Raw genomic sequence first — 14,347 nt, forward strand, 5'->3', positions numbered from 1 at the left:
CTATTTAGTGTTCATTGTTTCACAAACATCCACATGAATTAGTGGCAAGACTCTGAATGCTCTCTAGGATTCTTTGTGTGAGAAGGGAGTCTGATGATGCTTACCTACTTGGCAAGTGCCACATACTCCATGTATCTGTGACTGGATCTCAAGTAAGCCATTTAGCGGATTCTCTCAAGTCAACTAAGAGAAACATGCTAGGTTAACGTGTCCATACTGCTGCTGCCAAAGAGAATTGATGGATGAACTCTTCACAGCCATTACAAGCACCCGAGCCTCTTCAATATTAACAAGGAAAAGTAATCCATGATATGACTAATGGCATCTACTATTGTTTAGCATTGTACGACCTGCAATGTGAATAAGTTTGCCTCAAACAAGCTGCAAACTACAGCTACAAGCCTGCACTGGACATTTTCTGCATTATCCCTTTGAATTTGATCATCAAACTCTTGAGTCTTTCACCAATTTTGACAATGAAGACCTTTAGATGAAGCCTTTCTGAATGCTACCTTCAATGGGTATTTTGCCACCTCTGTATAACTGCAATGCTAAAGATTACCTGCTCTCCAATGACTGATACGAAAACAAGAAATGCAAACCCTTGTCTCCACACACAATTTCCAAGACACCAAAAAAATGTAAAACGATCATTAATAATGAGGTTGATTATCTTTTTGATGTGCTTTTATAACCCCGATATCTTTAATAGCATTTAAATTCATTTCAAATTTGCTTTTAGGGTTTTAATAAAACTTTATAATTAGTCTTCAAACTTGGGCACTCATATTCATGGACTTAAATGCACTTTAATATTGTTTAAAATAGTATAACTTGCATGCACACTGATTTTATATTAATAGAAAACTTTAACATTTTGGACTTCAAAATATAATCCATTAATTGCATTTTTAGTCACTTAATGAAGGGTCATGGCCCTGTTCAATACAAAGTGAGTTTTTAACTTTATAAATAATTATTAATAAACTAATCATGTTACTAATAATTAAAATAACATAACTCCACAAATAATCATTGTTTCTCAATTTTGCCTGAATCCAGGAGTTAATCATTGCGTCCACTGTGCACCCAACTAAAAAATAGTAAAGAATCTTCTCTATCAACCACTGACTAACTATAAATACTAAGTCCCTCATTACCTGATCAAACCAATGGTGCCAAGGGTTGACATCAGAATTGAGTTTGATCCAGGTGCCTAGTTGAATATAGAAATGCTGGATAAACAGCTTACTATATTAGTAAATGTACCAAACTGAACCAAATGAAGAGCAATTCTGAGCACTTCTGTACTTTGGAGGGGGCCACAAAGAGGAAAGAGCCTTCCGTTCAGTCAATTAGGACCCTCTAACCATCAGCCTTAGCCTATGAGAGCCAGTAATAGGCTAATACAAACAAACTTTATTGCCCACGAAAATAGGGACATTACAGTTCACCCTTTCTGAGATTTCTTATCCCCAAGCAATCACGACTGCAAAGAAACTCCACTACACTAGAAATCCGAAGGAAGACTGAAATATCCCACACAACAACTCTAATATGAACGTTTACCTGAAATCTTTGAAAAATCAGTCAAACCAATATGCTCAAGTGAGATTCTGAAAAAATATCACAGCATTAGGTAGGGTAGATCTCTTACCACTGAAGCCAATCTTCTCTAAGAATGTTTTCATCCTCAAGAAGGTTGAGATGGACCAAGTCCAATTTCCAGAACAACAAGGATTTTTCAGACCAAGAGAGAATGAACTTCAACATATCCAAATGAGTTCTCAGATCTCCTATTTATAAGCTTTTTGTGTGAACTTTCTAGGAAATCAGTTATAAAATCATTTAATTAAATAATAAACCTTATAACTCCAAAAAGTGTTTTATTTTACTTTTAGAACATTACTAGCATATAAAGTCACTTTTGAAGCACTTGAGTAAAAATATTAAAATATTTTCTACCACCTTGCAGAAACTTGTCAAGGTACCATTTGAACATGCCAAAACCATTTGAAGCTGGTAGATGATAACTGATTCCAACACGAGATCATTCTATAGATAGCAACGCTCTCTGAGGACCAAAGAGAAAAGCTCCAGAAGTTTTCCAAATTTTTTGGTGACATGCAAACAATGACTATAAATAGCACCGTTATAGGGAACATAGAACATAGAAAACTAACCCTAAAAAATCTAGAGAAATTGGTGAAATGCAAACACTTACTATTAATAGCAGTGTTCTTTGAGGACCAAAGAGAACAAACCCAAAAATAACCTGAAAGGATTGGTAACATGTAAGCTTTTACTATAAATGGCAGTGTTCTTCGGAGACCAAAACAAACAAACCCAAGAAAATCAGTGCCATCCAAACACTTACTATAAATAGTGGGGACCAAATAAAACAAACCTAGAAAAATCTATAAAGGTTGGCACTTTTTAAGCAATTATTGCAAATAGAAACTGCATTCGAAACCTTGTGAAATTGAGAACTGAGCTCACCAATCACACTGGAAAACTTCCAGCAAAAATGCAAATCTCTATAAAGTTAAGTTATTGGTTCGGGTTCGGTTCCAAGTCCAAAGTTTGAGAACCGGTTCCCACGTTCGTCAAAATTTTGGAAAGGGGTTTTTGTTCGTTAGTACAAAAACCATAGTTACGGGGCTTGGACCTGCCTCTGACTCGGAAAGTCAAAATCTGAGTCAAACTCAGACTCGGCAACCGAACTCAGCAAGGACTCAAAAAATTGAAAAACCCATGAAATTCAAAGATTTTTAAGGATTTTAAGATTTTTTCATGCATCTTTTAGTTAATTAACATCAAATACACAATAATTGAGATAAATAGAAGCTACTTAATACACATACACAATTTTGCATAGATCACATAAGTATAAAAGCAAATTTCTGAAAGAAGAAAACTAAATAACACAATATAAAGTAGTAAACATAGTATCACTGTAGTGTCAAATGTCTACAATATTCATGGATTATGAAATCCATGGTATCAAAAGTTCAAAACATATATCAAAATACAACTAGAGTGTAGAATAGTAGAAGACTAAGGTTCATAGTAGCCTATGTCCTCCTACGAGTACACCTAAGATAAGTCATGGAAGACTATAGCGCCATTCTCTCTCCTTGTGTCTGAGGCTGAACCTCATCCTCATCCTCACCCAAATAATCCTCATCATCAGACTCAGATCCATCACTCCTAGCCTCAGGGTCTTGCACTTTGTCTCCTCATGCTCTAGCCTCCTCGATTGCTATGGCTACTGCCTTAGCCTCTCGATCCACCTAATCAAGCCACTCCACATCTTCATCACTGAAGACATGATCAACAATCTTTGTGTTCCACTCTGCATGTGGATCAACATTCTCTAACACGATCAGTGATGTATCCGTGCTCAGGATCTATCTATGGCGAAGGCAAAGGTTGTAGTGAACAAAGACAAGATCATCCAATTTTTTCACTGCCAATCTATTGCGCTTCTTCGAGTGTATATGCTCAAATAGACTCCAATTACATTCACATCCTGATGCACTAGATGGTTGGCTTAAGATGCGAATTGCAATCTTTTGTAAATTTGGCACCTTAGTGCCAAACATCTCCCACCATGCATTTGAAACAAGAAAATTTTAAATCAATTCAATAACTTTGACTTTATCAAATTAGAATGGTAATAGAATTAGAAATTAGGATGTAGAATCAAAGATTTTTACCAAGCATCAATTCTGTCCTATTTTTCTTGCATAACTCCCGTGCAAATAAGTCCCTTTGAGCTTTCTTAAACAACTCAATCTAACAGACTACAATTGTTCCAACTCTTGAATCAGGTGACATTCTCTCTATAACATCATAGAGGCCACTCCGCACCTCATCGTCAGCCTTGAAATGTGAGCTGAATTGGTATGTTGGATTAAGGAAGTAGGCCACTACATGTATAGGCATGTGAAGTAGATTGTGCCATCGTCTATCAATGACATCTCATGTAGGCCTATACATATCTCGATTCCTTGCAAAAAAAAGAGCGAATGACCTCCTTCACCCTATCCATGCCCTCTTAAATGTAGCCCATTGAGGGCTTCTCTCCATCAACAGTTTTTAGGAGAACAACAAGCGGCTTTAGAAACTACAATTATTATGAAAGTTGGAAGAGAAACAATCAGCTTTAAGTTTTTTCTTTAAAAAATGAACAATAATTTATAACATAATTTCATAGACTAAAAAAGTTGAAATGAGGACAAAAAGGAAAATTACTATCACAATATTAGCGATAGGTGTCCAAAAGGAAGCCTCGTCAAAAACGCGATCAGCTGCATCAATCCCTGCAGTGGTCTTTGCATATGATGATGCAATCCACTCCTCACTAACAAACATGTGTCTCAAATCTCCCTTTGAATCAAGCAAATATTTCAATATTAGAAAATTGGTTGCAAATCTAGTGACCCCTAGATGAGAACCCTCCTTTTGGTCATTGTATTTCCTTATGAGGTTAAGGACTAATGTATGATTATATATGAATTTGCATACACTCCTTCCTTGCTGTTACATCCCAATCTTAAACCTAATTTAAAATATAGCCGTTGAGGTTCACATGAAGTTAGTTGACAGTTAATTTGGTTATAATCCTGTGAAATGGTAAGCTGGTTAGTCGTTATAATTTCAAAATGAAGATAACAAGTTAGTTGATCATTTGTCACGAATTCATGGAATTGAGAAGATGGTTAACCGTTGTGATTAATTATGATTAAATAATTTATTATGATAATATAATTTAACTGCGGAGAACTTCCTTGGAGGAAATATGTCGAAGGGGTGGAAGCATTGTCAAAAAAGAATTAGGCACATGAGCATCACCATCACTGGGCAAATGGATTGAGAACCTAGTGACTTGAAATAGAATACATCTGTGGGACCTGTATGAGCTATTCAAATAAATAAATTGAGAAACATAAAATAATTGAGTTAAAATATAATACATACCTTTAGAGATTGTTTAGTTTTTATCTTATCATTATAATAAACACTTACATACGAACACATAAATATAAAAACGAAATGACACCAATAAATTATAATAATATAATCTAATGATGTCACCTCATCAATAGACTTATGTGAACGTATATAAGAACGTATTATAATAATAAAATAAAGTCTATAACTTTTCAACTCCTTAATTCTTTTCCCTCTTTATTTCTCTTCTTTTCAAATTGAATTAATGTTTGAATTCAAATGGATTTCATTCTTTGAAACCGATGGAAGCCAAGAAGTCACAGCTTGCTCTTTTAATGGAAGTCGTGAGGGAGGTGGACAAAATCCAGATATATCTATCCTTTTTATTCACCCGACTACTTTTTTTAGGATCGGTTTTTCTTTAACAATTCCCGACCTTCTTTCTTTTCTATGTGTGGTGTGTGAGCAGATTTCATAACTATGATAATATTGCATTATGTTATGTTCCTTCTTTGCAATATGTCTTTTTCTTCCACAAAACGAGGCACTCTTCTACCAGTCTTTGTTCTGAATAATGTGCATCACGACCACAACTTTTTATGCCAGATATCCTTGCATTCGAAAATGATATTTCATTTATATAGACTCACATGTAGATTGCCGTTGAGGTCTGGACTGACTACCATCTTTGACTGCAATTTTCCTTGGTTTGTAGACTTAACTGCGTACAAGTCATGCTACTGTGATAACCATTAACATTTTTTTACTCTCAATTCTAAGCTGCTCTTGGTTTCTTCTCCAACAATTCATTCTGTGTGAAATTTAGAATATATTTTGCTTGTGGTACTTAAATATTATTTGCATTGTTGAATCCATTGCAAACTTTGACAGCACAATATTATCATTGTCATCTCATCGGGTTGATATTACTAATATCTTTTTTCTTAAGTCTTTGACCCTCAATTTCAATTTGACTCAATGTAATCAAGCATCTGTGATCACCATTGAAGTTACTCGATTCTTGGTCTCTTAGTGCAGCAAGTTCATTCTGGTAGAATCACAGACTTCAACAAATGAATACAAGCCAAAGATATGTTGTGGGTAATGTTGAATATTAATGAGCTCTTTACATAACAAGGTATATGTTGACCCAACCATTACAATAATTACAATAATCACAATATGTATGTACATTTATAGTTTACATTGATATATTGTTGATATTGTAGATTTGATTCTCATTCTAATTTTGCCTTGTTCATGGCAAGTGATAGCTAGGTAAGCATAGTATGGATCCGTAGATCATTATGCCAATGGAGATTAGAATTATGCAATAAATTATGTATTCTTTAAGAATATCTTTTTCAAATCACAGACTGTGAATGCTGGACGCATGTGATCTTCTTGTATAATTGATAGAACCTGTTGTTCTAAGAATTCTGAACACTTAGGAATCGCGGCTGTGTAGCCAAGGAAAAGGGTGAAGAGGTGAGAGAAAGGAACCTGCAATAACATGAAAATAGTATTAGTTATGACATAACAATGTTTATCATTTTTAATATGAATTATTTAATAGCTCATGCATGATCCTGTTATTGTAACTCTTGCTATCAAGTCTAGTGGTGCATTTAAATACCAGGATGCTCAGTAGATGATAGATGTTCCAAGTTCAATTCCAAGTAGGGAGGATCTTTCTCATTAGAGATCGTGTGGGGAATAAGTTAAGGTCCGAGGTTGAGTGGTTAAGCCCCTAACAATGTTTCACCTCTCCCCAAGTGGTCGGATATACATCAGACAAAAATAAGCTATACATTCAATCATTTGTCGGAAACAGGTATTATCACTTTTATGATGTATATGCAAGAAGGTAAGATTGATTGAGTTAATTCATCGTTACAGTTATTTTACACATGGATGCGAGAGATAGATTTAAGAATTGTTTTTCATTTATATGAATATCGAAAATGAGCATATTTTCTAATCTTGAGTTATTGCCATAGTAAAGTAATTAGAAGGAAATGAATGATACAGTGGTATCTGAAGCCCTAATTGATTCAGTGAAAACTGGAACCCTAAATGATACAGTGGTATCGAAAGCCCTAATTGAGTTAGTTGTATCAGAAGCCCTAAGTGATGCAATGGTATCAAAAGCCCTAAATGATCGAATGGTAATCGATGCCCTAATTGATATAGTGATTTGTGATGCCCTAATTGATACAATGATTCTTAATAGTAATCGTCATTTGATTTTGATATAGCGGTATTCAGTGGTGGTCGTTATATGATTTGTTATAGTGGTATTTGTGGACTAATTTGGGTGATTGTAGAAGCCTTCTTACAATGATTTATCTATTCAAATTCCCTAGTATGTGGATTTAAATTTCTATAGTAAATTCCTTGATGGTGTTTTAAGTTCTAGTTAAAGAAATTGTCTAACTGATTTTAACAGTAAATCTCATTTATATGAAAATGACTAATACAACTATCTTCCTATGAAATTGAAGTAATAGCTGTATTTCTTTGAGTATGTTAATTGTTAATTTAAGACCAGGGAAAACAGGATGTTACACTTGCTCTATAATTGTTTTTATCCAAGGGAGTTTACCAAGATCCTCTAACATGAGGTCAATGCAGTGAGCAGCAGAAGGGGTTCAAAATATGTAAAGGTGTCTCTCCATAAGAAGCTTTTTTGCAGCAACATAATTTGCTGCATTATTTGTAACTATCTGCACCACATTCTCCTCACCCACATAAAACCATGACACCTGTAGTAAAAGAAACAAATTAGTATAATGATCAATGATGAATCATAATTTATAAACTTAATCACTTATAAGTACAAGTTCTACTTCTAAATTTTTAATGACCAAGTACAATTACCTGATGAGGAGACAAGAAAGTTGAGGAGTGTTCTACTCCTATCAGTCCAACTATCAGTCATGATGGTGCAACCCTTTTTCCTTCACACCTCATGCTGCTCCTTGATTGCACCTTCTACATCAGCCTCCCTTTGGGTCAAAATAGGGCCTCCTAGCTCGTTAGCACTGATGGAACTCAAAAATTTTGGAAAATTTTAGAGTCCCAAACATCATAGTGATATCTAAATAATTGGATGGGCTTTGAGAGGATTACAATGAAGAGAAATATGAGTAGTTCATGGAAGGAAAGGTATGATATTTCCATGAAAGTCAATGGATTGGGAACTAAGAATGCCATCAACTTTTGAAATGAAAGTAGAAGAAAAAGATGAGGCCCCTTATCAAGTCTTTATTTCTCCAGTATTGAAGATAGAATTAACAGCCACTCCAAATTTCAGTGGAATAATAAAATTCATATGTTGAGCCTTTCTGGACTATAATAAAAGACAATGATCTAATTTTAGCAACATGATGCAGACAGTTTGGATACATTTGAATCTGTGTATCAAAAGACCCCAATATCTGAATGATATTCTAATCTGTCATGATTCATTGCCGTTACTGCCAACGTATGGACACGAATCAAACGGGCCAGTACATTAAGAGGAGAAAAAACTTGAAAGGAAGTTATCAATAGCATAAATTTATATAGCAAGTGTAGTCTATGCTATGGAAACTATAAAAAATGGAGTGGCCTGAATATCATACATAAATGGCGTTGAGTTACATGCAAGTACAAACTAGTCTTCTCGGGATATACTTGATGTTTCTTATTTTATGGCCCCTCCTTAGTCTATAAAAGCAGTAGCAGTGATATGTGATTTACACATGGTGTCTACAGAATCTAAGCTGTCATGAATTCAGTGATTGTAGAGACATTGAAAAGTGACAACAAAATTACAGGCACACAATGGAGATTCTTCAAAAGCGACAGATATGTTTGAGGACGTATTGGCAGGTTCGAAGTCAATGAAGATCCATGTTACACACAGCAAGTTACGTGCTCAAATCGGCAATTGAGAAGTATGCCTAAGCGCTGCACGAAGAAGTAAATAAAAAATGCAATTTTGGAAACGGTGGTACAGAACTGCGTTCGTCTCAAACTCGAAATGGAATTTCATCATTGGATAATGTCTCCTTCAACCAAATATGTTACGCAATGGCCATAGTTTCATTGCCGCGGGTATTGGAAAAAATATCTGGAAACTCCGCCCTGTTACCTCTAGCATTTCTTCATTCATGCAAACTTGAGAATGTCGGGTGCTATAAACTTTAAAAAATTAATATATTTGAATTTATCGGGTGAGATATAAAAAAGAATCAATAAATCTTACTATCACTAAAGTTTATGGTCGTAAGGCTGAAGGCAATTATTTAAAGTAAAAGGTTATTTAAAGTAAAAGGTGTGATTATCTCATCAAAAGAAGTGAGACATTTTATTTCAAAAGGTCACGTCTTTTAAAATTAAAAGATATAAGATGAGTCAAAAAAGGATGATAGAGAGGAGGGTAATATTCGAACATTCATATTGAGAGGAAGCATTTTATATTGTAAGGAGGAATAAGGGTTCAATATGATTTTATAATAAAATTCCATTATTTTATTATTATAAAATTATTTTATTTTAATAATAAAATAAAAATGTTCTTTGTTTATCATTAATGGCACGGAGATTAAAAACCACAGGCGAATCATCCTTCATAATTATATTTTAGAGTTTTGTATATGATTTTGTTATCAGATAAGTGGACATGGTCAATTAGCATTTTAAATTTGATCATCATAGGTGCTGTGAAATATTTAATTATTTCCACAGCTATGTCCAGTTTGTCTCAGTAGAGTTAAAATTCAATCTGGACTAATTTAAGATTGCATCATAATCGGTCTGTCGCATCTAGATTATCAAAATTGTTGGCAATACAAGTGCATTGAACATTATGAAGTTGTATGTAAAAATTCTCTGAAGTTGACTCTATCGCCCGGATGAGCAAAGGCACTGGTCTTTTTATTGAAGTCAGAAAATCTATAATTTCCTTCCTGCAAACATCAAATCACTTATTTAAAACCTTACACAAAAACATTCACTTAACAAATATTCAGCATCCAATTCCATTTTAATTGAGTTCGAGGACCTTGCCAGCCGAAGAACGTTGGAAGTTTAAATTCGCTATAGAGAAAACCTTGAACTGAGCAGTCAATGTTCAAGGTGAAGGTTAACCCGCCTGGGTGTAGCGGAGCCCGAAGTGCAGGGGAATCTAAGCGATTTCCGTTCGTTGGCCAGAATTGATTAAGAAGTCCTACAGGAGAAGTGGCAAGCTCTTGGATTTCTAATCTGCGGTTTTGGGAACCAACAAGCACTAGGGGGTTTGAACCTCGGACCACAAATAGTAACAACATCGATTGCAATTTGCTAATAAGGGGAGCTAAAACAAATAAAATAAAATTTAAAGTTAAACAAATTAGTGTATTATATTATTACTATTAAATTTGAAAACAAAATACAAATTAAAATAAACAAAATAATATTATTGTCTCTTGAAAGTTGAAAGTTGAAAGCAAGAGAAGTAAGACATAAATTTAAATTTAAATAAATAAGTACCTTGCTGCATTGAATGAAATGTTGTTGTAGATGAAGAAGTCTTCAAGTGCCAATTTTGCATAATCATGCTTCTCTTTGTTCGAACCCATGCTCTCAAGCGATGGTTGTGCACTTGGAGCTGTGTGTGGAACAAACATGGAATCAAGTGTCGATCTTTTCTTATGAATGCGAGGCTCAACGGTCACACTCATAGAAGCAGCAGCATCCGTAGGTGGAGTAGGGGATAATGGAGAACAAAAACTAGAAGATCCCTGTTGGGCTAGTTGTGCCATTTCTTCTTGTTGCTTCTTTTTCAATTCTTTTTTCTCCATTTTATCCTCTAGAAGAGTTTGCATGTCTCGCATAATATCCTGGGGTACATCTTTGCATTTTTTTAGCATCACGCCTAGGTATATGTGCTAGGTGATACTTCAATCTATTTATGCCTCCCCCATTATATATTACACCGCAATGCCAACATGTAACAACTCCCTTTTGTGGCCCGGGATGGCATGTTTCTAAGCCCTATCCCTTGCTATTGCAGCTGGATCTACATTAGGGTTAAATGCATGATGTCAATGTGTTTGCATGATGTCAATGTGTTTGCTACTGCAATATGAAGATATTATAAATAGAGAAAAGTTAGCATCAAATCAGATTTTTAAATTTTAGGGCCTTCTTACTTTGTCATTAAGATAAATTAGAATAAATATAGATTCTAAATAGTAGATACTAGAAGTAGAGAATAAAACAAATGTAAACAAAATGGAAAGTAAAAATTTAAAAATATGAATGTAAAACATATTACAAAACAACACAAAGAAATGCAATTTGTTGCTTACCTCTTCAAATTTGCACAAAGTCAAACAATGGAAATGCAAGTAAGTTTGTTGAAGCTTCCTCCAAATGCTTCCTTAAGCTCCTTTCGATGATTAAGTGCAAGCTACAAAGTTGCACGAACCATCAGCAATCGATACGGGAGAGCCAACCAGTTTGCTAATTTCTCTCTCAAAACCCCAGTACTCTTCTCTAACTCGATCCTCTCTATCACAAGCATAAGCAAATGGTGCAATGACCTTTTGAGGTCCAATAGATGTTATAACAACTGAAAAATTGCAACTTAAGTCTTTGTTTATTTTAATTTTTGCACTTTACGACGTTTGCCACCGGCGAGAGTCCTGGGCTCGGGACTCGGCAAGTCCACGTGGACTCTGCCAGGACTCGACTGAGTCCGAGTCCAGAGGCCATTTGCCTTGGAAAATCCGCCTTTGCCTCAGACTCATAGAGTCCTAGAACACTGACAAAAACACATAAAATTATAAAAAGAATATGTATATATACATATTTATGAAACATGAATTAAAATTAGAATGTAGCATGGTAGCATAAATACATTAAATAACAAAAATACCATAAAATTTTAATCATAGTGATCTTACTATCATATAGTCATAGTGTTCATACCATCATATAGCTCAACATCAAAGATTCAAAACATAAAAGATAAATCATGGCATCAAGTTCAAGTATCATTGTTTCATGTTCATTGTTCAACAAATGGAATAAAAATCTATTAATATTCTAAGTTCTTCAATCTTTATCTACTTTTTCATATTCATCTTCTTCATCTTCTTCTACTTCTTCATTTGCTTCTTCTTTGGCATTCGTTGACTCAACAATAGAGCTAAGGCCAATGGGATCAGCACAGCAACAATGCTATTGGCATCAATTTCTTCAAAAAATGACAATGAGAGGCCACCAAAAGCATTTCACAACCATCTTTTAGGGTTGTGCATTCCAAAAACTTAATAAATTTTTGCAAAAAAAGCACTTTATTGCCGTCCGCCAGGCCCAGAAAGCATGTGGTTCTTACTGGGTTTTAACTTGGTTCAATTTGTTTTTGGCCTGGTTCACTTGGGTTTGAACCAAACTGAATCAATAGGCAAAAATTGAAACCCTGCCCGAATAGGACCTGAACTTTGAACCAGTTCAAACTTCTGTAGGTTTGAGGGGTCTAGGAACGAACCATGGTAACTTAGCCAAAAAATCTAAAAACTGGTCAATGCTTGCAAAACAGGATGGCGTAAAAATGTGGGGATATCACATCCTGGTTTTCTTTTTGAAGTCTCAAAAAAGTGAAGCAATTAGTAATGCATCTCTTCCTTGTTTATGGCTCCTCTTTAAGAGTAAATAGGTTTTCCTTCACTGCATACTTATATGTAACCTTGCACTCTTGGATGTTGAACTTTCATTATGTTCTGGTTCTCCACCCCTTTTAATATGTAATCGTGCTCATAACAAATCAATTTATTTTTGTAATATTCAGCTGAATATCTGATATAATCTGGTCGATCTTTTGAATGGAAAATGAGAAAACACTTTTGAACTTTTTTCCCTGTAAAAGTGATCTGAAGCCTATTCCAAATTTTCAACTATTTGAATGTTTTTTAACATTTAACTAAGTGCAGGTTGAGAGGATGATTCTTGGAGAGGTTCAGAACATGCCTAAAGGTATAGAAAGAGAAAACAGAGTAATTCAGACTATCATGCGTCAAATCTTATTTGCCCTCGATGGACTGCACTCTACGGGAATTGTCCACAGGGACATCAAGCCCCAGAACATTATATTTTCTCAAGGTTATTCTCTTGTTTCTTTTGAAAAGAAGGAAGTGCAATAATTCATTGATTTTAGAATTAAAAGAAATTGACATAATTTTTTCTTCTGTTTCTTGTAAAGTTGTAAGCTTCTCAGTGGTTCTAAAGTTAGTATGCTCTGAAAATACTTTTACTGCTGACCTTTTTTAATGTGTTTATTTGGAATTGCTATTAAGAGTCTCGTGCCTTCAAGATCATTGACCTTGGTGCTGCTGCGGACTTACGGGTGGGTATTAATTATGTACCAAAGGAGTTTCTATTGGACCCAAGGTACAAGTACTTTCAGTGCTGGAATTATGCTTTTTCATCAAGATCTTGTGTATAAAGAAGAGATCATTTAACTTTTTATATAACACTTGACATGTGTTTCATTTGTATTTTCATAAAATAGAAAATTGCCATTTTATTTGAAGCTTTTGATTTGTTAATTTTCTCAAAATGGCTTTGTTATTATGATCACAAATTGAGCATGCAGGAAACATACCAGTAATTAGCAGATCAAGCAGTATCTACAACATCCAAACAAGCAATATTTGGCTAGAAAAAAAAAAAATAGTATTTAAAGTTTGAAACTTTGTACCATCAATCATTAAAATAATAAACAATATTAGACAGCAGACATCTAGCAGGAATCTTGAAAGAATGATTATATGCTTTCTATGCATGTTTGTTCCTGAAATTATCTTGTTTAATTGACTGGAAATCAAAATAATGACACCTGGAGAGTTATGATATGTAGTTTAACCCCCAGCAATTGCTTGGGTAGTGGGCCAGATTTGTTCCATATATGATAGGTGATGTGCCTCTTCCATAAGTGCATGACTCATCAAAATGGATAATAAGTGCCAGTTTTGTGAATTGACTGTCCAGATCCTTCTCCTCCAAGAGAACCTTGCTATCTATATCAATGCAAAATGCTCCTTTAAGGTTGACTTGTCCATATCTTGTTTTAGTACATTTCCCCATCTTATGAGTGTAATAAGCCTCAACCAGTTATGGCTCAAAACAAACACTGATTTTCCTTATCAATCAATTGCTGTCATTCCATCAAAATTTCACCAGCAACAACTGATTTTACTGTAAAAAAATCTATGACAGTTCTCCTTGACCAGTAGAGGTAATGCAATTTCTAAATACTTCTTCCCAGTGTAAATTTTGGATATTAGAAGGAAGGAAATAACAGAGCTAAATTGCAAACAAATTTCCAATAACCAGTTCTGAAATGAACACAATTGCAATC

General features: G+C 34.7%; 1 protein-coding gene across 1 annotated transcript in view; it reads left to right on the top strand.

Moving 5' to 3' along the window:
• Positions 1 to 14,347, top strand: part of STN7 (Serine/Threonine kinase domain protein) — an 81,973-nt gene that overhangs the window by 47,461 nt on the left and 20,165 nt on the right. Inside the window, exons 5-6 of the mRNA XM_089831438.1 lie at positions 12,921 to 13,089; positions 13,284 to 13,377. Coding sequence (XP_089687564.1) covers positions 12,921 to 13,089; positions 13,284 to 13,377 — 263 coding nt within the window. The remainder of the gene's footprint in view (positions 1 to 12,920; positions 13,090 to 13,283; positions 13,378 to 14,347) is intronic.

The sequence above is a fragment of the Cupressus sempervirens genome, chromosome 5, assembly GCF_028749045.1.
Source record: "Cupressus sempervirens isolate cs-2001-9-10 chromosome 5, ASM2874904v1, whole genome shotgun sequence".
NCBI lineage: Eukaryota > Viridiplantae > Streptophyta > Pinopsida > Cupressales > Cupressaceae > Cupressus > Cupressus sempervirens.